Genomic DNA, 22,646 nt, shown 5'->3' on the forward strand with positions numbered 1-22,646 from the left:
GGGAAAAATGACATTTTCTGGTTGGAGAAACCGAAAAAAACAAATGTTGGGGCACGCGCCCACAATTTTTTTCTCCTTATTGTACATGTTTAGAACCATGCAAAACCACGTTCCAACATCGAAAAAGTGCCTTGTGACACTGTTTTATAGGCCCTTTAAATTCGTCGAAAAATAGCCATTTTTCACCGGTATGTACCTAATGCATAAGGACACAAACAGAAAATGTGTTACGGTAGAATGAATAAACGGGAAAAGAGCTTCAATTAAAAAAAAACGCTAAAAATGCTTGATTTGGTCAAAAGTTACCTGTAATTTTCATGACTTTTCCGCATTTTCAATGGTGCGTAACTTTTGACTAAATCAAGCATTTTTAACGCATTTTTTTTAAGTTGAAGCTCTTATCCCTTTCTCTCACTCTACCGTACCAACATTTGTTTTTTTCGGTTTCTCCAACCAGAAAATGTCATTTTTCCCGTAGAATTCCCCATATACTCGCGAGCTTTTTGAGATCAGTATTTTTCAAAACGGTACACTAAACTCTCCTTTACAATTATTGCTTTGTTCATGTATAAGGTTCATATTATTGCTGTCTTAACTGCCAATTGAATTCGCGCATCTTTCATTGACGTATCAGTCTTCGATAAGTTATCTATGAAAAATGTAGTATATCTTCGGATTGATTTCTTACTTACCAGCGCGAAAGCCTTACCGACCGAAGGCACGAGTAGAGTCCGCGGATCGATAACTGTGCTCGACAATGCAGGCATCGCCCCTATTTTCTTTTCTGTTTCCACCCTACAGATGTCCTGGCCGGTTCGTAGTATCCCTTTGCGACGACGCTTGGATTTTTCGGCTCGAATATTTAGTAAATTATCGATGGTTAAAATGATATTCGTTATTTCATCGCTCAAGATTCGTTTTGAAATGAAATTCATTCAAAATTATAAAACACAATATAACGATATATTGTATCAGTTTAGAAAATCGTAACGTGTTCAATAAACATTATAGTTTTTACTGCAAAATCTCGCGAAGCTACATTAGAAGCTTATTTGCACGCCTTGTGAACGTTTTATTTGCAAAAATCATAGCCCTTTCCCGCATTCTCCGATCCCCGGCCGCTCTGAATAATTGAGCGCGGATTCGCGCTGAGAGAGTAAATATATAGGAGGAAAAAAAGAATCAAATATTCCCAGTGTAGCTCGAGAGACGGAAAATCTGAGGAAGCAAGAAGGCGCAACGGTTATACCCAATGGTGCTCTTCCACCCTTAGACCCGAGCTGTTGAAGTCGCTCTGCTGAAAGAATTTCAAGGCATGATTCCCCTCTGATTCGTTTTATGGCGGTCATTCCGTTGAATTAGGACGGTGAGCGCGTGTATATGCATGCGTACATGTGTGGGACTTGATTCGCGGGAAATGTGTGCTTCGATTTTTCGCTGGTAAAAAAAGTTTTTTAGGGCTGACGGCGAGATTTTACAAAATATTACAACTCGACAAAAAATGATTAGCAGTGCAGTTGAATAAATTAAGAACGTAGAATTATAAATAAAGCTAATTTCAACGAGTTTCCCCCGTGAAAGGAAACTACAGTGCAATATGAGAAATAATTAACGAAAACAGCAGCATCCGAGCGATAAACGTGAAAAAACAATGTTCCACTGCGCATTACATGCATTATTAGCCGCGTGTCTCTTTTCCAGAACGCGCATACGACACACTGTAATACAATGAATGCTGCATCGAAGTGCTCTCTGCATGCAGAATTCGGTAGGCGTGTGTGTACGTTTTTTTTTTTTACTTCGTCGAAACGACTCTCGAGGGGTGTCGTCGGGATTACACGCTGATTTACATGCTGGATGTACGAAGAGGCGGTCACACGAGAACGATTAATGAGAAGGTGCGTGTATATACCCCTGTTCGAGTCTCGAACAAAAAGGGCAGAGTCACCGCGATTGATTTCTTTTTGAGTGTGCCTGTAGGAAGAACATTTTATTTCAATTTTGTTTATGAAAATCATTTAACACAATTAATAATATTTTGATGCGATTCGAGCGTGATAGAGTGATGATCTCTTCCTCTTGACGCATATGGAAGGACAATCATTCTGTTTATTATTTTTGAGGGGTACGAGATACACTTGCTGAAAGGGTTTATAATCCGGACCTGCTGCCGGGCATTCTGCGCATCTAAGGGGGGAATAGAGATAAAGGAGTGTCGAGGGGCTTACCATATAATTTCGAATAAAATTAATCGACTGTAAAATGCCCGATCGCCGGATAGTCAACGCTCTTATGCCCTATAATCAAATTAAATGTTGATTTGTACACCCGTCGCAAAAAAACTTTCTTATATAAACAGACAATTCAACCTAAAAATCGATCGCCCCAAAAAAAAAAAAAAACGCGCCGATCACAAGCAGCCCACGTAAAGAATTATCGCGCCTCCCCTAAACGCAGCAGTCACATCCAGCTCATTAATACATCACTCCACACGTATACAGAAACAGGAAAGCCGCGTGTCATCGACTCCCGAACAAGTGGCATAGCAGGCGCGCGTATAAAACAGCCGAAGGGTTTGCCTCGGCGTATCATCATCCCCTATGCTCTCGCGCAGACATAATCAAATTCCAATGAGAAAACAGTCGTCGCGCGAAGCCGCGGGTGGCACGAGTGCAGCTCACCCCCCGTCGGCGCGCATATGCTATAGCGCGCAAGCTTGACAATTTTTACGCCCGACTTTATACTGCAGGGGATGTATTATATCTCTGCTTATGGGATTAGCGAGGGATTTGGAAAAGGTGTGGTCCGGTCGCGTAGAATTGATAGTGTTTTTTTTTTTTTTTTTTGGAGAGGAAGGTCCGTTGGTATAGTGTAAAATTTTGTAAATCTGTAGAAAATTAAACAATTATATATGTATTTGTTTACACGATCTCCGCGTCCGGGAAAATTGATCATCGTCAATTTGCAGTCAGCGTCGTCAGCTCGAATCCAGCCTTGCGCCAAGGGGACCGGAAAAAAGTCGAAGGGGCGTGCGTAGGATTTGCGATAAACGATCGCCTGATTTTGATTGATTATCCTGTGCGCTTTTCGTTTTTTCGAGACCCAATACGTCATCACTTTCGAATATCATAAAAAAGACCTACACAGCTCTTTAATTATTAACCGATAATCGCAGATATACGTATAAAGCGAACTGAAGCGTGTAATAAAAAAAACGAGCGCGCGATGCAAAATTCATAACAATCCTCGCAAGCTCTCTCAGCGACTTTCATCTTGCAGCAGCAGCAGCAGCAGCAGTAGCTCGGGTTTTACGAGTATCTCTCTCTCGCTCTCAAGATGGGGGGATATACACGTAGAGAAGCGAAGAAAGAAGACACAGAGGGAAAGGGACTATCCGACTATGTATAGTATAGAGCGTCGGCCACCTACGCTCGCTCGCCGTCCATGATTCGCTTCCGCGAGGGGAAGAGCGAGTCTCCCCCTTTCCGCGCGGGCTCTGCCAGCCAATCGTCGCGTCGCCGTCTATATAGAGCTGAGCGAATGGTCGGGGCCGCCGCGGTATTATCCTGCCACGCTCTCTCTCTCTCTCTCTCTCTCTCTCTCTCTCTCTGCAGTAGCCTCTATGTGTCTTAGTCGCTCGCTCTGATCGAACGAGCGCTTATCTCGCGCGGAGATTTCTTTTTTGGTTTTTGGCTGTAAAAATGTGATCATGCTGTTTGTATATTTTCTGGAACATATTTATTAAATTATAATTTAGAAATGATCGTAGACGAAGCGAGTTAAAGAACGAGAATATCAAAAACGCAACGCTACATCCGCAAGACCAGCGGATATACCCAAAGTATTGACCGGCGCACTCGGCGACGTTTCTCTCTTCTCTCTATTTCCGAGGAGAGACGCGCGCGTTCGATTCGCGCTCGGCTCTGTTACAAGAGCGCAGATAACGCCGCTTCCATTCCGTTTATCTCGAGGCTAATTTTTTCCGCGACGAGCTTTTATCGCCATCCTCCTTTATTCCTCCTCATCTGCATGTATACATATATACACAATCACCGTCGAGATAACGCTTTCTCGATCGAGATCTCTATTATATAATACACGATTTTTTTGCTGCCTCTGTTGTTTGATGTATCGCGCGCCTCCATTTAGGTAATACTCCTGGAACCGTGACGATTTCGGCCAGATGTTCGATTTAGATAAGCTCGAGCTTTCCCGCATCTAGATACAGCGCGATCGAAGTGTTATAGTAGTCCCATTGGACCTTCTCGGCAATTATTCCTCGATGAGCTTATAGTTCCTTATTTATATTTCGAAATTGAAGAAAGCTCGAACGCGGGAATTCAATTTTTCCCGCGCAATTCCGATGCTTAATAAGCAAGGAGAACCGCTGCCGTCGGGCTCATAAGAAAATCGCGCAGTTTCTCGGGCTCCGCATCCGCGCTATATACACTGCGCCGCTTCTGCATTATAGACCAATAGCGTCGGCGCGAGCGCGAGAGAGATACGCTATATATATTATATATACAGCGACTTTGTTAGATCAGGGGTCGTAACAGCGCGGTGCCCAGCGCCTTATTGCCACCTACACCGTCTACCTTCCTCTCTCTCTCTCTCTCTCTCTCTCTCTCTCTCTCTCTCTCTCTCATCTCTTTTCATCCCTCTCTCTCGCGTACACCCTCGTAGCAACACACGCGAGGAAGCCCGGCTGGCATCGACCTGCGTATATACGTGTGTGCGTGGGTACAGTCAGCGTCTGCGAGAAAATGTTGCCACCTAACGCGAGATTAGCGCCAGGGACGCGCCTATAAACTGCGCGAAATTACGAAGGAAAAGGCGCGACGAAGTGGCCTGTCCTGCGGGTATATAGTATGGCACTTTTTAATTCCCGCCGCGCGCGCACGACTCGCCCCCCGAGAGAGAGAAGATTCTTTTATTAGCTCGAGCTTTTATTCGCGCGCGAGTTTCGCTGTGTCGAAATTGACACCTACATCATTCAGGCGAATCGTCGGTTTTGGAAATTGAATTTTGCGCACCCATCATCAAGATTTAATATCTATACTCGCCTCGCACTGAAAAAATAAACGAAGCGGCCATATAAAACTCGCCATAACAAGCAGCGAAAAAGGGTCGAAGCGCAACAATCCCAGCTTTTTAATAACGCTCAACAAGATTACCGGACACAGTAAGTTTCTCTCTCCGGCACAACGAGGGTATAGTCGAGCTGCGCCGCTATACACGTCCCTGGCAGGGCAGCAATATCCCTCGAGTTTCCTCGCAGAGCCTCGTACAGCGCGCGGTGTATACAGGTATAGCTATATATACACTGCACCCGGCCATAAGCCGGTATACACCTTCCGCCGACCCGAGCTAATAAGTTTCATCCCCCGCGTAGTGAGCACCAATTATGAACTCGCTCCCGGCGTGATTAAAAATATAATTTTCTCCCCGGCGCGCTTTAGCCTAGATTTTCGCTCGCTCTCTGCGCGCGAATATTATCGTCTCGTTTTCGCGCCCCCCTCTCTCTCTCTCTCTCTCTCTCTCTCTCTCTCTCGCGGGCTTTATTTCGTTTTTCACAAAACATTCGCTCCTCGTTTATGCCGACGGCTCTCGACTCTCCACGCGGTGGCACATCTGGAAGTCGGAGAAAAAATCAGCTGCAGCAGCAGTTCCAGAAGTGGAGACAGCCGATGATACCCGCGCTGCACGAGATATTGGCACTTGAGAGCTTGCTCCCTCGCTCGTATTGTCCATCGTTCGGGCCTTTGCGACGCGCCGACGCTGCACAACGCTTCTGTGTTCTGTCGTGTCGGCGGCTCGTTTTCGCCTTGGAGGCGCGATTAGCTTTTTGTCGAGTTTATGCGCCGTAATCACGCACTTCTCCGAGCCGGCTCTGCCTCGAGCTTTTTCTCCGCCTCGATTAAGCTCCAACTCGACAAGTTGCGTTACAAAGCTGTACACGCGAAAAACTGCACAGCAGCTCGGAGAAAATAAGAGAAAAGCCGTATAGAGTCTCGTCGCGAGCGAGCGGGGAAAATTTAATATCTCTAATTCCGCGCGATCATCCCCTAATTTAATCAAGCGCGCCGAGCGCGCGGGCGTAAACGCGAGCAGCGGCTGCCTTCGCTCCTGATTTCGCTAACTCGGTTATAAACTTGGCGCTTATTACGCGCGAGCTTGCGCAAGCGCCGCCAGGGCTCGCCGGTTATTATGGCCGCCATGAGGAGCTGGGGTGTTAGATGAGAATTATATATGCGCAGATATATTCCGAGCTAGCTTGATTTTCCTTTTCTTTTCGAGTGCATGTACAAGAAAAATATGTAAAAGCGTTCAATGATTCAACACATCCGCGCTCGCTGCTTTATTGCCAGCGTTTTAGCGGAGTTGTATAAATTTAATACCGCGCGCTCATGGACGAGTGTAAAAACGTCATGCGCACTCGGTAAACGAATGTCAATCGGCAATAAAACTGATTAACGCGGCCGGAAGGTTGGTGAAACGAGAATAAAAACCGCCGTTTATTTAGACTCACTGACTGCTTATAAGCGAGTCTCAGCTCCTCATTCTAACCGATTCTAAATCCAGCCGAGAAGAATAATCGATGCGGTGTTGCTGTACTCGCGGTAGAGCTCGACTCTAAACACTTTTAATTTTCCGAGCCTCCTATATCCAGAGACGTTAAAAAGCCCGAGATGCGCGTGTGTTTGCCGGAAATAGACAAGTATAGTGGCATAGCTCGCTTACAAGGGTGCGCGCGCGAGCGAGCAAGCGAGAGAGGAAGACTTGAGTAGTAGCGAGAGTGGCTCCTAATTTTACTCTGATTCCGGCGTCTACGGGGCTTCTTCCTGGCGCCTATATCGACGCTGCTAAGATACCGGTGTACAAGGATGCGTCTACGCACTCGAGTGCTTTCTTGCTCCAGTTTTTTTTTTTAAGGAAGTTCCGGGCCACGATCGTCAAGATTCTTTTTCCTCTTTTACGGCTTTTCCCTCAGTATACGCGACAGAATCTCGAATCGAATAGAATCTCGAATCTCATTCGCGACGTTATAGGCGCAAATGCGCATAAAGTAATCGGAGGCGCACGTGTGCGCGCGGATGTATAGCACATAATCTCGTGGCGCAATAAAAGCCGCCAAGAGAGTGTCGACACTTGTACACACGCATACGAAAAGAGGATTTCAGAAGCGAGGAATCGCACCATGATTGTGTGCGCGCGCGCGTGTGTGTATTAAGTTCTTTGAGAGGGAAGGCTACCGACGGCGGCTCTGCTGCTCCGATGTTTGCGCTCGCGAGAGACTCGCTGTGGGGTATTGTAATTAGCGCGTCCCTACTAAACGACCAAACGAGGTGATGCCGGTACGTGAGGTGTCCGATGAAAAACGCCAGTGTGTATGTGGGTATGATGATAAGCCGCGAGTGCGAAACGCGCTGTAATGTAGCGGAATAAACGTTTTGGATTGATCTTGCGCCTTAAGCGACTTTTGCCTCGTAATGCATCGAAAGGAAACGTTATTATATTCTAAAGAAAAACCAACAAACCTAACACACACACACACACACATACAACAGCGAAGAGCATAGAAGCCGGAGAATTAAAAGGTAAGCAAATGAGGGAAAGAGAAAAAGGAAGCTGCGAGAGCGAGCTGATGTCTTTGATCTCGCCGGCGAAGAGCGCGCGCAGCTACCATCCTGTAATTTTTGACGATCCGCTTCCTTCTTAATTATATGCGAGAGTGCCTCGCGATCGTAAAACGCGCCGCGAGACTCGAAAAGCCGCCGAGAGAGGAGCGAACAATGACTCGGGTGGTGATAATTGATATTATCATCGATTCGGATACACACACACACACATACGCGCGCGATGGCACATTTTACGGCTCGACGGAATGGCTTTTGTAAAGTGATAATTTATCATTAATATTTCGGATCTTTCCTATTTTACACAATTATATATTAAGCGATGATGCAGCTTCATCCGTTCGAAATTCGCTTTTTACATGAAAATCGCGTCACTTCGACCTCAAACTGTAACGCTCGTTCTATCTATATAAATACGTCGGTGGAGAGAAAAAAAACGAGTCGAGGCGCGCGTGTTGTGCCTTTCATTCACAGAGATGACACCTCTACTCTACTCTCTCTCTCTCTCTCTCTCTCTCGATAAGCATGAAAGCGAGCCGCAGCGCATGCAGTGGCGCTCGCTTGAAAGAGAGAGAGAGAGAGAGAGAGAGAGAGAGAGAGAGAGAGAAAAGAGAGCGTGAGACGACATATTAGCGGCATCTCACAGCGCCGAAAATCTTCAAGTACGTCCACATGTTCGCACTCACTTGTATAAGTAGTTTCCCTTCCGCCGATGCTGCTTCCTCTTGCATTTTTTGCTCCCATCGTATACACACACACACACACACACATATATATTCCTCTCATTCATGCCTCGGGCCTGAATGAAAATTTGATTATTGAATTTCTTTACGATGCGAGGGCCGTCGGTTGAAAAGTTTCATCTTCGCGGACGTGTACCTACAGGATAATAATGATGTACACCGTAAAAAAGAAAATATTTCCGCCGACTTTCCACCCTAAATAACGCGAGACCGTCGATTCATTGTCCCCCGACGCTAAAAAAATCATCTACTCGCCAGGCCGGAAAAAATGTATATAACATTCCCCGTTTCGCATTGCACACAGGTATGCGCAGCGCTGACGAATTTTTTAGCGCGGCTGTATACGGTTCTCTGCAATAAAGCGTCGAGGCGGCGAAAAAAAAAAACAACGTCGCCGAGCGCTTTTTTTTACGGCTCCCTGACTTTTCGTAAAAAGTCAGCGAAAGAAAGCACCGAGCGTATATAAACGAATAAAAAAAAAAGCAAAGAAGAATAAGCGGTACAATGCACGCCTTTTTCGCGTCGTTGGGAAAATCGTAAAAATCGCGCGCGGAGAAAGAGGCGGTAAAAAAAGGTTCGTCGCCGCGCCGCTAATGACCGTAACGACTACGCGGCTACTATTTTTCCAGCGCGAACTTTTCTTCCCCGTAAAAAAGCGAGAGAGAAGCTTCTCTCTAGCGCATCATCCCCGGCGTCGTCGCTCAAGGATACGAGAGAGTGTATACACAGAACGATGGTAGCGCAATATAGGCATAAAGCCATTAAAAGCTGCGTCGTCGTGAGAGAGCTTCGGCTGGGACTTCGTTAACTAGCCTGGCCAGCGACACAAAGCCACTTCTCGAGATTTTGGGCAATCCCTAATGTCTGCATCGCGTCCATATACCTACACCCGAAGGATCTTTGCCGGCGCGGTGGTGTACGCCGCAGTCGAGAAGAGTTCAAGGCTCGAGGCTGTGTAATAATAATAACGCATTATGCGCCTCGTAAAACTGGCCGGAAATATTTTTGACGGACGAGCACGGGCGAGGCGAGAGTTTATTTTCACGGAGCTGCATTGTGCGAGTTTACACAGAGAAAACATATTTCGGATGCCGTGCTAATGTTCATTGTGTTGTGATTCGAAATTTTATGTTGGCGCTGTTGCGCGAACGGATGGTTGGAGGAGATCCGATGCGGTAAAGAGTGCTGGTCTGTGCAGCGGAGGAAAAGCTATCGGGGGTTTCGGCCGGGCTGGGGAAAATTCGGGGTTTTATTGTGTTACGAAATAGGCTAATTGCCTGCAGCCGGCCATTGTATATTGCATAAAATTTAAATCCGGCATATAAATTGTTCAGGGCGTGGTTGGCTTTCAGGACAGATTAGGTCTTTTGAAACTAATATGATTTGTTTTTATTGGCTTATGTATCGTTATGCTGAACATTAAATTACCGAAGTTTGCCTGGAGAAATATTTTCAGACCTCCTTACCCAAGCACTACTTTCTGCCGGATATAACGAAAAACGCGGCTATAGTTCAAAAAGTTCGCCATTACTACCTAAGCTTTTTCCTGAGGACGATGAACTCGAAAATAGTTGACTAATTTCAGAGCAAAACGCGGTGAACTAGCATCGACAAAATGCAATAACCCTTGTACAACTATCCTCCCGAACCACCTCCAAAATTCAGAGCGTCCTTCATTTATAAGAGGATTTTCAAAAATCCTACTATAGCCTGCGACGACAACAATGCAACAAAGAAAAATTATGCGCGCGTATATAAACGACGTAGTTCGCAGTGCCCGTAATTCTGTCGCCAAACATCCGACGATTTTCTTTTGAAGTAGCCCACAGCGTAGCACTGATTTTTATATGCCATTGCGTCGAACGACAACCCAAAAAATCATTCGATCGACTTTTTTCCTGATAATACATCGATGGAGTGGGCACGTAGACGAACGGCGAGAATCATCCGATAGCGGTTAACTTCTGAGGTCACAGGTCAACTCTCTGGACGCGGTTATATTGCAGTGTCAGGTATCGCGCGCAGGTAAAGAGCGGATACCGTCATAATTATTTATGTCCAGCTGTGCATCCTCGTCATAGACGGGGACTACTCCTCGTCTGAGTTTGCATTGTAAATGCGTTTTGCTTGCGGCTCACATTTGCTCGTCTTAATGTAGATTATACACGACATAACGGTTCTGCCTTTATTACGGGGGCTGACTCACTCCGATGCAGGCATAAACTTGCACCGAATTTTCATGTGCGCATCTTATTTTATTTGTTGCTTATGAGTTAGGTATATGCCATGACAGACTCAGGGCCGGATTTAAGCTGGGGGGTCATGGGCACGAAACATGTGGGGGCCCCATGTAAGGTGCATGAATTTGGAAAGCTGGAAAAAGTATCGTTGAAGTAAAAAAATTGGCTATAAATTAATAAAATTTTATTTAATACATGATAGAATTAAATAAACTAAATCTTTTTTCTTGCTTTTTGCCGCAAAATTGTGAATTATTTCATCGATTTTTATCTCTCCAGTCACATAATTTTCTGTACTTGAAATACTTACTCATAAAATTCAAGCGGTATTGAGACGTCGTGGTATGGATTGAATTTATAATAAGTTTCAATTTTCAAAATGATCTCTCGCCAGAACAACTTGTAATCATTAACGCCCAGTAAACTTTTAGAACCATTTCAACGTTCCGGAAAGATTCTCTAACTTCCAGCTATTTTTATTATTATTTAATATACATTGTTGGTTTTAGATTAATTTTACGTCCATTTTACGTCTCGCCTCGCGTAACAGGATTTTAATATAAATATATATGTTTAAGCGTGCTTGAAAAATGTAATTCGTTCATTTAATTTCTCGCTCTTTTATGCTTTCCCGCCATGGAACATGATTGTGCGAAGTTACTAGTTTTAGAAGCTTAAGGTTAGGTTTAGCATTTACCTATATTATCAATCAGCGACTAGCTACACGTGGAGTAGGTAAATTTAGGAGCTTGGGGTAGATTGATTTAAAATTAGGCGGGAAAATCGGAAACTTCCCTTTTCCTCCTCTTCCTCCTACTATGAAATATAAAATTTGTGAAGGCCCCCTGGAAACGTGCTCCAAGTGCCCTTGGGTGAATTTGTCCCAATTGGCAATGGGTAGGGCGGGCAAATAGGTTTTATGAGTCACCCGCATATTATTTATGCTTGAATTTAATTACAGACCACACCGTACAAACTCTACACAAAAATAACCCTACACGCTACACAAAATAATTCTACACAGATATTTGCTGCACGGAAATTCCCTACACACATTTTCGGTAATTTCACTACATCGCAAAGCTCTACACAATCGTATAACCTATTGTTGTCAACAATGTAGAACAATAGGTTATATGATTGTGTAGAGTTTTGCGGTGTAGTAAAATTACCGAAAATGTGTGCAGTAAATATCAGTGTAAAATTTTTCCGTGCAGTTATTTCCTGTGTAGAATTATTTTGTGTAGCGTATAGGGTTATTTTTGTGTAGAGTTTGTACGGTGTCTTACAGACGGCTTGCTTGTGCATTGTGCATTATAGATATTTTCTAGAATCTGAAAATGGGATATCTCTCTAATACTGTTTACATTTACCCTGATAATTGACCCTATTTCTGAGCGGGATTTCTGGTCAAAATTTATTAAAATAAATTACTATCAGAAATTCGTTTCAGAGTATTTCCAGCAATTTAGAAATTCTGTCCAGAAAATTGTAAGATTACTCAGCTCGAGTTTATTGTTTGCATTATACTCAAAATTTATGTCGATTCCAAAATTTGTTTTGATTTTATAATTTAATTGTAGTTTAATTCCGGTATAAGTATTTAATTCGGAAGAGCAACGTATTACGTTCTCGTCGAAGCATCGGCGTTGCGTTACGAATCTCTCCGGACATCGATGATTCCTCGTCAGGATAAATAGGATAAATCCAGCTGAACTTGTGGCGTAGCTAGTTCCGAATATTCGTAATACTTTGTTTACACGGATCCAAAGATTATCCCCCCGGACGTGTACGGAACCCTTTCGAATGTCCGCAGTGTAAGCAGCTTACACTCCGCACAGCGAATACCGATGATTATTTTCGTAAACTCCGGGAACGCTTATGCGTTATAAATTTCACTAATTGATAGTGCATATGCGCTAATTTATACAGTGAAAAGTATGCAACTGCCAAATAGTGACTATTCACTGAATGAATTATTGAAATGGTCACTACTTAAATCAGTGAAAATGTCGGATTTTAAATCGATTAGAAATGTACACTGAGGAACAAAAAAATTAACTTCTTTCTTAGCTTAATTTATTTTAGACTTATTATTATAAATTTTTATTAATTTAGTATGAAAATTATATTATTTGGAAACAAAGAAATTAAATTAACTTTTGTCGGCGGCGGGAATCGATCCTGGGTCATCAGCGTGGTAGTCGAGCGTGCTGAAACCTAAACTGAACTATTACGTCCGAAATTTCGTATCTGATATATTAAGTACTTGAACATGTACAAATTAAAATTAATAATAAATAACGGCAATCCATAAATAATAGCATAGTATATCTCGAGCTTTGGTTTTTATGTGCAGCACGAAAAGCCTCCCTTTACGAGATATCGACGAAAAATGCATTTTTATATGGCCTATGGCGCCCTCGACTACCACTCGTGCTCAAACATCATCCTCGCTTGGAAAAGCCCATTTTCGCCCCTTGTTGTACAATGTACTATTTTCCTATTACAACTTTGCTGCAGGGGGTGAATGGGGTATGTGGGTTTAAGAATTTCAGTTTTAGGATCGCTCCTCTCATTTGTTCACTGTTGAATAAGTGACTTGACTCTTGACACTTGACAAAATAGTATTTATGTTAGCGTTTCACTGACTGGAATATAGTCATATTTTCACTGTTGTAAAAGTTTTACCGAATTTTGGTGTCAAAATAGTGATTTTTTCACTATTTCAACAGTGAAAAATGCGTTCACTACATAAATAGTGAACAATTTTCACTGTTTTACATGGAGAGAGTACCGCGATAAAAACCATTGAGCTGTCAATCATTTATTGTGATTGATAACGAGCAATAAAGCGTTTTCTGAAGATCCGCACTTTAATACCAAATACTGCAGGGAAAACTGGAAAATCCTGCATTATCCTGTAGCTATTACTCGTTGAGTCTACGAAAAGTTAATTGCAGACGCTCTATCCACTCCGCCCAACGCCTCACCTGCGCCCCAGAGGCGTGTATACGCGTGCATAAATTTGCATATACCTGATCGACGCGCACGCGACCGTCTTTGAGGCCCGAAAGTCAGCTTGAGTTCCGGATCATAATAATGGCCTGAGATATTAGCGCCAATAAAATCACAATCGAAGGATTGACTTCCAAATCGGATTAGCGCGTGTACACTACTGTAGTGCGCGCACGAGTGCCGGAAGAGAGAAAAATCCAGCAGAGTCCAGTCTCGAGCCTGCAGACCTGGAGGAAATTAACCTCCTAACGATTATTACACTCGGCGAATACAGCCCCCGTATATTATACATTTGGCGTGTCTACTCTACCTATTTGACTATAAAACGACCGTTGCGGGGGACGGGAAAGGGGGTGGAGGACTGCTACTCCGCCTACACGAATCGTCGACCGTGTTTGTTTATTTATCTACACCGAGACTAGGTTCCGGACAGACGGGGAGAGATGACGTCGGAGTTTGGTCTATTGTGCCTCGGAGAAATTTTGAGAGGATCGAGCTTTGTTAGGCGCCGGGTTAATCTTGTAGAACCGATTTTGGAAGTCAACGAGCATTCAGGAGGCTCGTGCAGCGACGGCGAACGTTTAGCAACGGGAGGCTAACTTGACTTTTTAAATCGGATTATCCGCACGCGCGCGCGCAATGTGTAGACAAGGGCGATGGTGCTGTTTAGGGAGAGAGAGAGAGAGAGAGAGAGAGAAAGGTGGTTGTGTGTTACGGGGTCGAGAGGGTAGTGTGCGGGATTTGGGCGTGATGTGTGCAGGATTTGAAGGGTACGGTTTTGTGCGACGCGAGTGGATAGCGCATTATGTTATAGATTAAGTTATAGATCTGGGAAAAAAGTGCTGGTAATAACTACTCTGTTTCGTTGGATGCTTGTATGCAAATTTTTATTATGATAGATATAGACGATTTCGAGATTGTATAATTTGTAGAATAATAAGATTCAATAAAAATTATTGAAAAGTCCCAGCTTACGTATTACTCATTTTTTCCCTCCTTTCACAACAGTCCACTTTGAACCAAATGAAACGTAGTAAAATTTACTATTAATTTCTCACAGCGTAATGCACAGCATCGCTTATACACACACCAACTCACACCCGATCAATCTCCGATCAAACGAAAAACCATGAATTCTGTAACGCACGCGCATATACTGTCTCTCTCTCTCTCTCCACTCGCGCAAAATCAAGCTAGCCAGCTCCTGCCTCTTTATGAAGATAAACGGCCTCGAAGCTGCAGCGCAGAGAGCCATTCGAATTGTCGATCGACGCGCGTTGCATGGATTTCCAGAGAGAGAGAGAGAGAGAGAGAGAGAGAGAGAGAGAGAGAGAGAGAGAGAGAGAGAGAGAGAGAGAGAGCGCACGGCGGGCTGCAGAGTTACAAGCTGGTAAATTAGCGCGCTTAATCAAGCCGTTTAATCAGCGGCATCATCGCGACCGCATCTGCGCCAATTATCTCGCTGTCCTGTCCGTATTATCGCGGCGACTTATGGCGCGCGTTGCACATAGGCTTCATTGCCTTGTAGCCAATGCGCGTTTTCCGCTATACGCGCTTGTTCGGATAATATTGTGATGGAATTTCGAATTTTAATCGAGGAACTCGACGATATTTTTGCTCCGCGACGCTTTGCGACGCTTCCCAGCAGCGGCATCATCAACATAAACCGGAAAGCCCTCACAATGGCCATAATGCCAAAGAGCTCCCTCCCGCCATAATAATGGGAGAGAAGCTTTGAGCGAAGAAAAACGCATTTCCTCGCGGTCAAAAAACAAAGCTCGCCTCCCCGTATTATCGTACCATAAACGCGGCTCATTGTCCCCTTCCGAGTATACACAGACCAGAGCGTCGCGCCTCGTGTGCACCACCGGATAATCTTTATAACCTAGCGCTGCAAAAAACAGGCTCAACCCTCTCTCTATTACCCTCTTTACAACTTAATCCAGCGCGGTGTCCCTCTCGGCGATTTTTCGCTCCTTATATATTTTTACAACCTATAATAAGCAGGCAAGAAGAAAAAAGGGGTGCGGGCTGCGCCCAGTGTCCTCGTCGGGCGCGTGCGCGCGCGGCTTCTCTCCTCCACCGGAAAACAATGGAATTAATCCTTGCCTACTCTCTCGACGCGCTCCCGAGGCTTAACAACGAGGGTCACCGGCTGTAAAAATCGGCTGTAAAGCAATCGAGAGATTAGAGCCCGGGAAATCCGCGGCGGTATCGATAGTTTTTCAATCGCAAATATAATTCACCGCGAGCCAACCCTTTAAAGCCCTTCTCGCTCGGAAATTTTTATTTGCCGGATTATCCGCGCCCGCAGAAAAAAAGGTCGCAAAGGGTTAATCTCCCTCTCGAGCTCGCTCAATTTTACGATATAGGCGCGTGGAAAAAAACGACGACAGAGTAGAGGAAAAGGTCGTAAAGTTATACTATCCACGAGAAAAACACGAGTAGCTCGCTGCAGGTCAGAGCGATGCACAGGCAGCTCTTTGCCGGCGTCGGAAGCGTTTAATAGTGCTAAGCGATTCTTATTGTGCCGACGGGACACCGGATAATCCGGCTTTGTTTGGACAGCGCGCGCGCTCGGAGTTTATAGCGCTACAGCTAGTTGTAAAAGAGCCGATGCGCACTAGGCTAAAAGAACACGGGGATGATATTATAGTGCAGTGGAGAGTAAGTATAGGAGGTGAGGCTGCTCGAAGTTGTTAGGCGCTACGCGAGAGGGATTTTTATACGGGGATAGGGATTATTTTTCGGGCGTGCGTGTCGTTGTTGAGACGCGCGGGCGGAACAGTGTTTTTACTATCGGGGTTATACGGTGCTCCTCTGTGGGACCGATTGTTCTGTACGAATGCGAGAGAGGGAGATCGTTATGAGGATAAGATTTTTACCGTTAAAGCAGAGCTGGCTGCCATCGCTGTTCTGTGGCACATGCGCAAGCTGCTGTTTGTTCTCGGAAAGTGTAATTCCGCACATTTCCTCAATACCTTGCACTTGTATACTATGTACATCAAAAACAATTACACTGCAGAAGAGCAAGACCTGCACGAGCCACAAGCAGCGGCAATTTTTTACAGCCGCATAGCGAAAAAAGCTCGCTCTTACAGCCCAATAATGAATTTACAAGTCGCTCTTCCTCGCACTATGCGTAAAACCGAAGCGCCTTTTTACGCGGCAGCGGCTCATTGACACCGGCACTCGAAAAAAAAACCAATAAAGCTCCGCGTAAAAAGTCCAATGTTTTTTTACGGCGCGTTGCGCAAGCTGCATAAAGAGGCCCGCAATCGGAAAAGCCGCCGACGGCAGGCCGGTGCAATAAAAAAAAATTGCGCTAATTTCTCCCCCACCCTAAAACCGCCACAGCCTCGACTTGGGGTCGTATATTTTTTCTCTCGCTCTCGTTAACGGAACATGCTCCACTTTAAAGAAGAGAGGTCGGTTTTTGGGACCCTCACGGCCACCCCCGCGGACCTTCGTTGTAAAAAAGCGCTCCAGTTTTAACTACTGGCTGTATTTCACATCATTGAGGCGTTTGTGCGCGTTTTTATAGACGCTTTTTCCAGGGTCGCGCGCAAAGAAGATCGTACCGTTTTCTCAAAGAAATATATATACAGACCGTTCCGTAGTTGCGCGTAACCGTAATAAAAACACGCTCATGCGCGCCGCAGAATGTTTTTGCATAGCGGCCCTCGCCGGGGATGAATTATGAGGGGCTTCTGGTGGTACCGTTGCTCCAGTTTCGGGGAGCAGAAAATTTACCGAAAAGCGAGCCGTTTTTACATCCGCCCGCCCAACGACGTCAGGTATGTATTTTGACTTCTCTATGCGCAGGGCCATTATGAGGGGGACGTTTTTTTCTGGCTTTTGACTTGCGCACGCGGCCGGAGTGATCCAATAAAAAAATCCTGATCGCTCTTAAGCGTCGTGGCGTTGTTTTCCAATTTTTTTTACGAGTTTATTCGTTTATATCTGGAATAAGCGTTAAAAAATCATCGAGCCTGGTGCGAAGTGCGGAGTCGCCGGGTAAAAAGACGCTCGGTCGTAGAGTCATCATTGCGAGTGGTTTCTTTCTTTTTTTTTTTAGGGAAACTTCTCTCGACTCTCGAATTCAGAGTCCGTGTTAACTATATAGTTTGGGCCGAGACTCGTCGCACCGGCTCCAGGATTAAGCGTCTGTCCGATCATGGCGTCAGCATTGCAGTCTCCGATCCTTAATGGAAATCGGAGATAATCCTAAGTCTCGTCTAAATATTGACGAGCCTGTAGACCTAATTTACGTATAAGAACTGCTATAAACTACCTGCTGGGCTCGATCTCCGCCTACGGAACTTCCGTCTGCTCAAACACACACGTACCGCTTGAATTCATTAGTCTGATACAATAGTCCAGTGTACCGCCTATCGGAACCTAGATAAGCCCGCATGAGACATTGTAAAATATATTGTCGTACCTCTTGTTGTAACTTGAATAACTTTGGATGTTTCCCTGGTAGAAAATTAACGGTTGAAATTCGTTAAAAAGTTAAGTTTAATTGGCCAGTTTTATCAAATTTTAATGTAAAAAAATAAATTAAAATATTGCTAATATTTTAGTGATGCGTATATATGTCTTATTACGAATAATTGGATTTCTACGATTGTAACGTATTTTTCTACAATTTTTGGATTGTAACAGTCATTTGACAAATTTCAAGCAAAAGTTTCGTTTTATCATGAGTTATAATGCGTCATATCTACGCATTTATAACGGTTAAACGCTTATTTAGTTAAATCGTTAACCACAGCTTAGCTAAGTGTCTTAAAACTTAGCTTATTAACCGTTAACATTTCTACAAGGGTTGCAATGTCAGCTGGGACTGAACTACTTCTTTTGTGGGTGGTGTCGTGCAAAGTTACAGAGCTCGGTAACTGTAAAACAATTGGTTTATCAACAAATTCATACATTTACGGAAATTTTCCACTCGGTATACTGCGCACAATGCGCAGTACACGTAAAATCTCTATATGCGCAAAAGCCTCAACAATATATCTCTCTCTTGTCTGATTTACAACATTACCTTTTACGGCAAAATATTATTGTTAATCAATTTTCGGCGGACAATGCGTGCGTCGGCGGTGCGCAGGGCTGTATACTCTCGCCGCACGTGCACCGCCGCGGTGCAGATATACCTGCGCGCGCGCGAGCGCGCGCGTTTTTCCGCCGCCGTAAAAATTCAGCGCCGTTGCCGCGCGTCCCTCTCTATATATTTTTAAACGCCGTATACCTCGCTACGGCTTTGTCGCCGCGTACACGAAATCTATAAAAATGAGAGGCCGGACTGACTCGGCAAAATGCGTACACTGCGGCGTATTTTGCGCGGGAGGCTCGTAAAAACGTTTTAAAGTGGAGCAAAAAATATACGCTCGACCTTAGGGACGAGGGCTATGCTATAGAGCTGTAGAAGAAAAAGAGCATAATTTTTGGGAGCAAAAGTCAGCTGCTGCGGTCCGCAGCCGTTTCACGGAGAGCTTACGGTTTTGCTTCTCTTGCGTCAGTTTTAGAGCGCGCTGTATACCATCAGAGAGGAACAATGCTGGATAGGGAGGTCGTTGCGGATAAAATAGGGCTGCGTTTTACGTTGCGCCAAATTCGAATATTTTTTTATGGTGCTTCAGGGGTCGTCAGCCCCGCGCGTTGCGCAACGCTGCGTCGCTTATTTTGTTCGGACTTACGCGCGCGCGTACATTTTGCGCTGCAAGAATTCAACCGCTGTGTATGCGCGGGTGTAATATATATTTACAGTTATTTACGCGCGCTAAAGCTTTTGGAAAATCGCGTACCGTCCGTTACAATATAAACGGCCGGCCGCACGTCGTAGCAATTAACCCCATTATTATAGTCCAATTACCAAATTAGACCGACCCTACGGCGACCGCAATAAATACATCAAGCGAAGCTGACGTGTATATGCATAGGCAAATGGCAAATTTTGCAGGGACAGGACCGTGTGCTCGTCTGTCTCGACATTGCGCGCTCCTCATTGTTAGGCGAAAATCAAAAAATGTCTCCTCATAACGGAATAACCGCCTGCGAAGTGAAAGTTGGCTTGGATCTATAAAGCTACGTCCCGCAGCTCTGCTAGAAAAGCGAGATATATATACGCAAACGCCAACGCGGTCCTCTCACTCTCTGCATCGCATAGCGATTTTATACAGCGGAATTATTAGGCATAATTCGCCGAGAAAATCCCGGCAAGCTTTCATCCCCCGCGTCGTCGCGTCCCCCCACGCAGTGTACTACACACACACACACACACACACACACACACATACACACCAAAGGAGGCTGAAGTGAAAGAGAGTCGGTGCCCGCTGAGAGGGGGTACAGACTCCGGCTAGAGCCAGAAGGCGGAGCTATCCCAGCGTGGACCAATGAGGCGTCGGCTGCCCCGTCCTCGCCGGCAAATACGGCGCGGCTCACCCCCGGTATAAATGCCCGGAGCCGCCCTCGGTAGCGTCAGTTCCACGAGAGGCAAGCTCATCGCAGCACACGCAGATACTTCAGTTCGCCAGTTTCGCACAGATCGCTCTGTGTGTCTCTCTCTCTCTCTCGTCGAACTTTGAATTTTCGAATTCTTGAGACTCAGTGAATCGCCAGCTGTATACCCGCTTACGCGCAGTATATACAGTCCCGTGTACATATAGTTGTGAAGTGAAAGAGACCGAATATTTGAAATTTGTGACGTAAAGGAAAAATGCAAGGATTCCAGAGGAGCTTTGAGCATTGCTCAGAGGACAGCAAGCCCTTGGTGGTGGACGTGATGCCACCCCAGTACGAGAGCCCACCGCACAGCCCTCAACAGAACGAGCTCAACAAGTCGTCATACTGTGGAGGTGAATATCTTTTTTATACCGATCCGAAAATCGGCTCGTTCAAAGGATTGAAGTTCGGTTTTCCGCGAAAACGGAGTCACGCTCTCGCATGCTCTCGCTTGCTCTCACGGTTTTCTCCAACCCCCCAGGGGTCCGGCACTGAGTTTTCACTCGGCTCGCGACAATTTCCTCTGCGGTCGCTTCGGCGCCGATCAAAGCGCGCCGCGGGTCGTCCTCGACCGCACTGCTTTCTATCTTCGATTCTCCGGAGATACAATCGCGAGGCTTTTAACCGCTCTTACCGCATTGTTCGCATAGACGCACTGCACTTGGTTGGAGGTCAACTTTTCTAACGCCAGATTTCCTTTTTCTCTCTTCCCCAAGGTAACGACATATCGACGCCATCGATGCCCGCGATGCCGTCCTCGCAGTCGATGGACCCGAACATCCGCAGATACAGAACCGCCTTCACCAGGGACCAGCTCAACAGACTCGAGAAGGAGTTCCTGCGCGAGAACTACGTCAGCCGGCCGAGGAGATGCGAACTCGCCGCTGAGCTCAATCTCCCAGAATCGACCATCAAGGTAACTATCGTTTTTTGCTGAATTTCGTATGAATTTAAAAAAATTCCCCCGCCATGTTTGATCGAGCGATTATGGCCTCGAGAGAGCGAGAGAGTTTCACTCTCCGCCCGCTCTCCTTTCATCCCATTCAGTGCCGTCGGCAAACATCCCGCATCACCTAACGCAAACACGCGACGCGAGAGGCAACGCCTTCGTTAGAGCCTCTCGCATTCTTCTCCCGTCCCCTTTGATTCTCGCCGCCTCTATGCAGCAGCGCACAATGATCCGCCGGAATTTTTAGAAAGCCAAGCTAATTCTTCTCTTTGCCTCCCTTGCAGGTCTGGTTCCAGAACAGGCGCATGAAGGACAAGCGCCAGCGCTTGGCCCTCGTCTGGCCCTACCCAGCCATGTACGCCGATCCAGCCTTCGCCGGAGCTATCATAGCCGCGGCCCAGGCCTCGCTGCCGCCAGCGGCCTACCACACCGGCCCGACCGGAATCCCGGGCGCCCACATCGCCCAGGGCTACAGCGCCGCGGCCGCCTATTACGCGGCCCGCTACTCGCCGTACGGCAACCCAGGAGCAGCTTCCCAGGCCGGCGCTCTGCACAGACCTCACCCGCAGCAGGCCAGCTACCCACACCCGCACATGGTCCACCACGCGCCGATGCCCCAGCTGCACCTGCCCAGTCTCGGTGTGCCCAGCCTCGCCAGCGGCTACATGCCCCAGCACACCCAGATCCAGCCGATCACCACCAGCAGCTCCAGCAGCGTCACCGTCTCCGCGCCCTCGACCCCGCCGACCAGTGTGCCAGCCCCGGCGGCTTACAGACCGCCGATGATGCCGCAGCTCAGCCCGGCCAACTCCGACGCCTCGTCCAGCGACTGCGACTGCGGCAACAACAACAACAACAACAACAACAACAACGTGCACAGCCACTGCGAGAAGACGTCGTCGCCACCAGCCAACGTGTACAAGCTTCCCGTCGGACTCCCGGCCTACGTGCCCCAGCAGACGAACCTCGTCGTGTCCAAGAGCACCAAGCAGGAGCCCAAGCTCTTCCAGCCCTACAAGCTGAGCAACGACATCAGCGAGAAGGCGTAAATGAAGATTCGAGACTTAAACTGTACCATATTGTATTATAGAGCGACGGCCGGTGTAAATATAGAATATATAGGCGAGGCGACTGCCCATCCGACGAACGGCACCTTCTCCTGTACATAGGACTCGACGTGTACGGGGAATTTGTCGAATTGTACATATACAGCTATTCCGAATATGTATATAAAGAATCCGCGCGCGACTCGATGCGAGAGCGATATATTTATTGAATTTGTACGCGACGCGCGTAACCTTGTTCCCGCGAGCGACACGTTATACGTTTATCATAATAATATAGGAGGTATCTTCCTAGCCGCGATCTATTATTAGTATCATTATTATTATTATTATTATTGTCATAATCGTTATGATCATTAGGTGTAATGCTTAGTCGATTGATAATCGTTGTATTATTCTATATAGCGTGTATACACCGTATTATGTACTACATTACGTCAGCGACTACGACGTTTTCCGAGCGTATGTATAGATCCGCATTA

The 22,646-nt window shown here is 46.0% G+C and overlaps 1 protein-coding gene across 1 annotated transcript; it reads left to right on the forward strand.

Annotated features, from left to right (window-relative positions):
• Window positions 1–20,287: 20,287 nt before the first annotated feature.
• Eve (even-skipped) lies at window positions 20,288–22,149 on the forward strand. The gene is made up of 3 exons (NM_001134923.1): window positions 20,288–20,504; window positions 20,868–21,067; window positions 21,385–22,149. The coding sequence occupies exons 1-3, from the start codon at window positions 20,366–20,368 to the stop codon at window positions 22,147–22,149; spliced, it is 1,104 nt and encodes a 367-aa protein (NP_001128395.1). The 5' UTR covers window positions 20,288–20,365.
• The last annotated feature ends 497 nt before the right edge of the window (window positions 22,150–22,646 follow it).

Source organism: Nasonia vitripennis, chromosome 2, assembly GCF_009193385.2.
Source record: "Nasonia vitripennis strain AsymCx chromosome 2, Nvit_psr_1.1, whole genome shotgun sequence".
NCBI lineage: Eukaryota > Metazoa > Arthropoda > Insecta > Hymenoptera > Pteromalidae > Nasonia > Nasonia vitripennis.

Bases quoted from the DNA above. Each gene is read 5' to 3' on its own strand.
- Eve (NM_001134923.1), top strand. From the start codon at position 20,366: ATGCAAGGATTCCAGAGGAGCTTTGAGCATTGCTCAGAGGACAGCAAG. The intron at 20,505-20,867 runs GTGAATATCTTT...CTCTTCCCCAAG, and splicing joins CAAGTCGTCATACTGTGGAG to GTAACGACATATCGACGCCA. The intron at 21,068-21,384 runs GTAACTATCGTT...CCTCCCTTGCAG, and splicing joins TCCCAGAATCGACCATCAAG to GTCTGGTTCCAGAACAGGCG.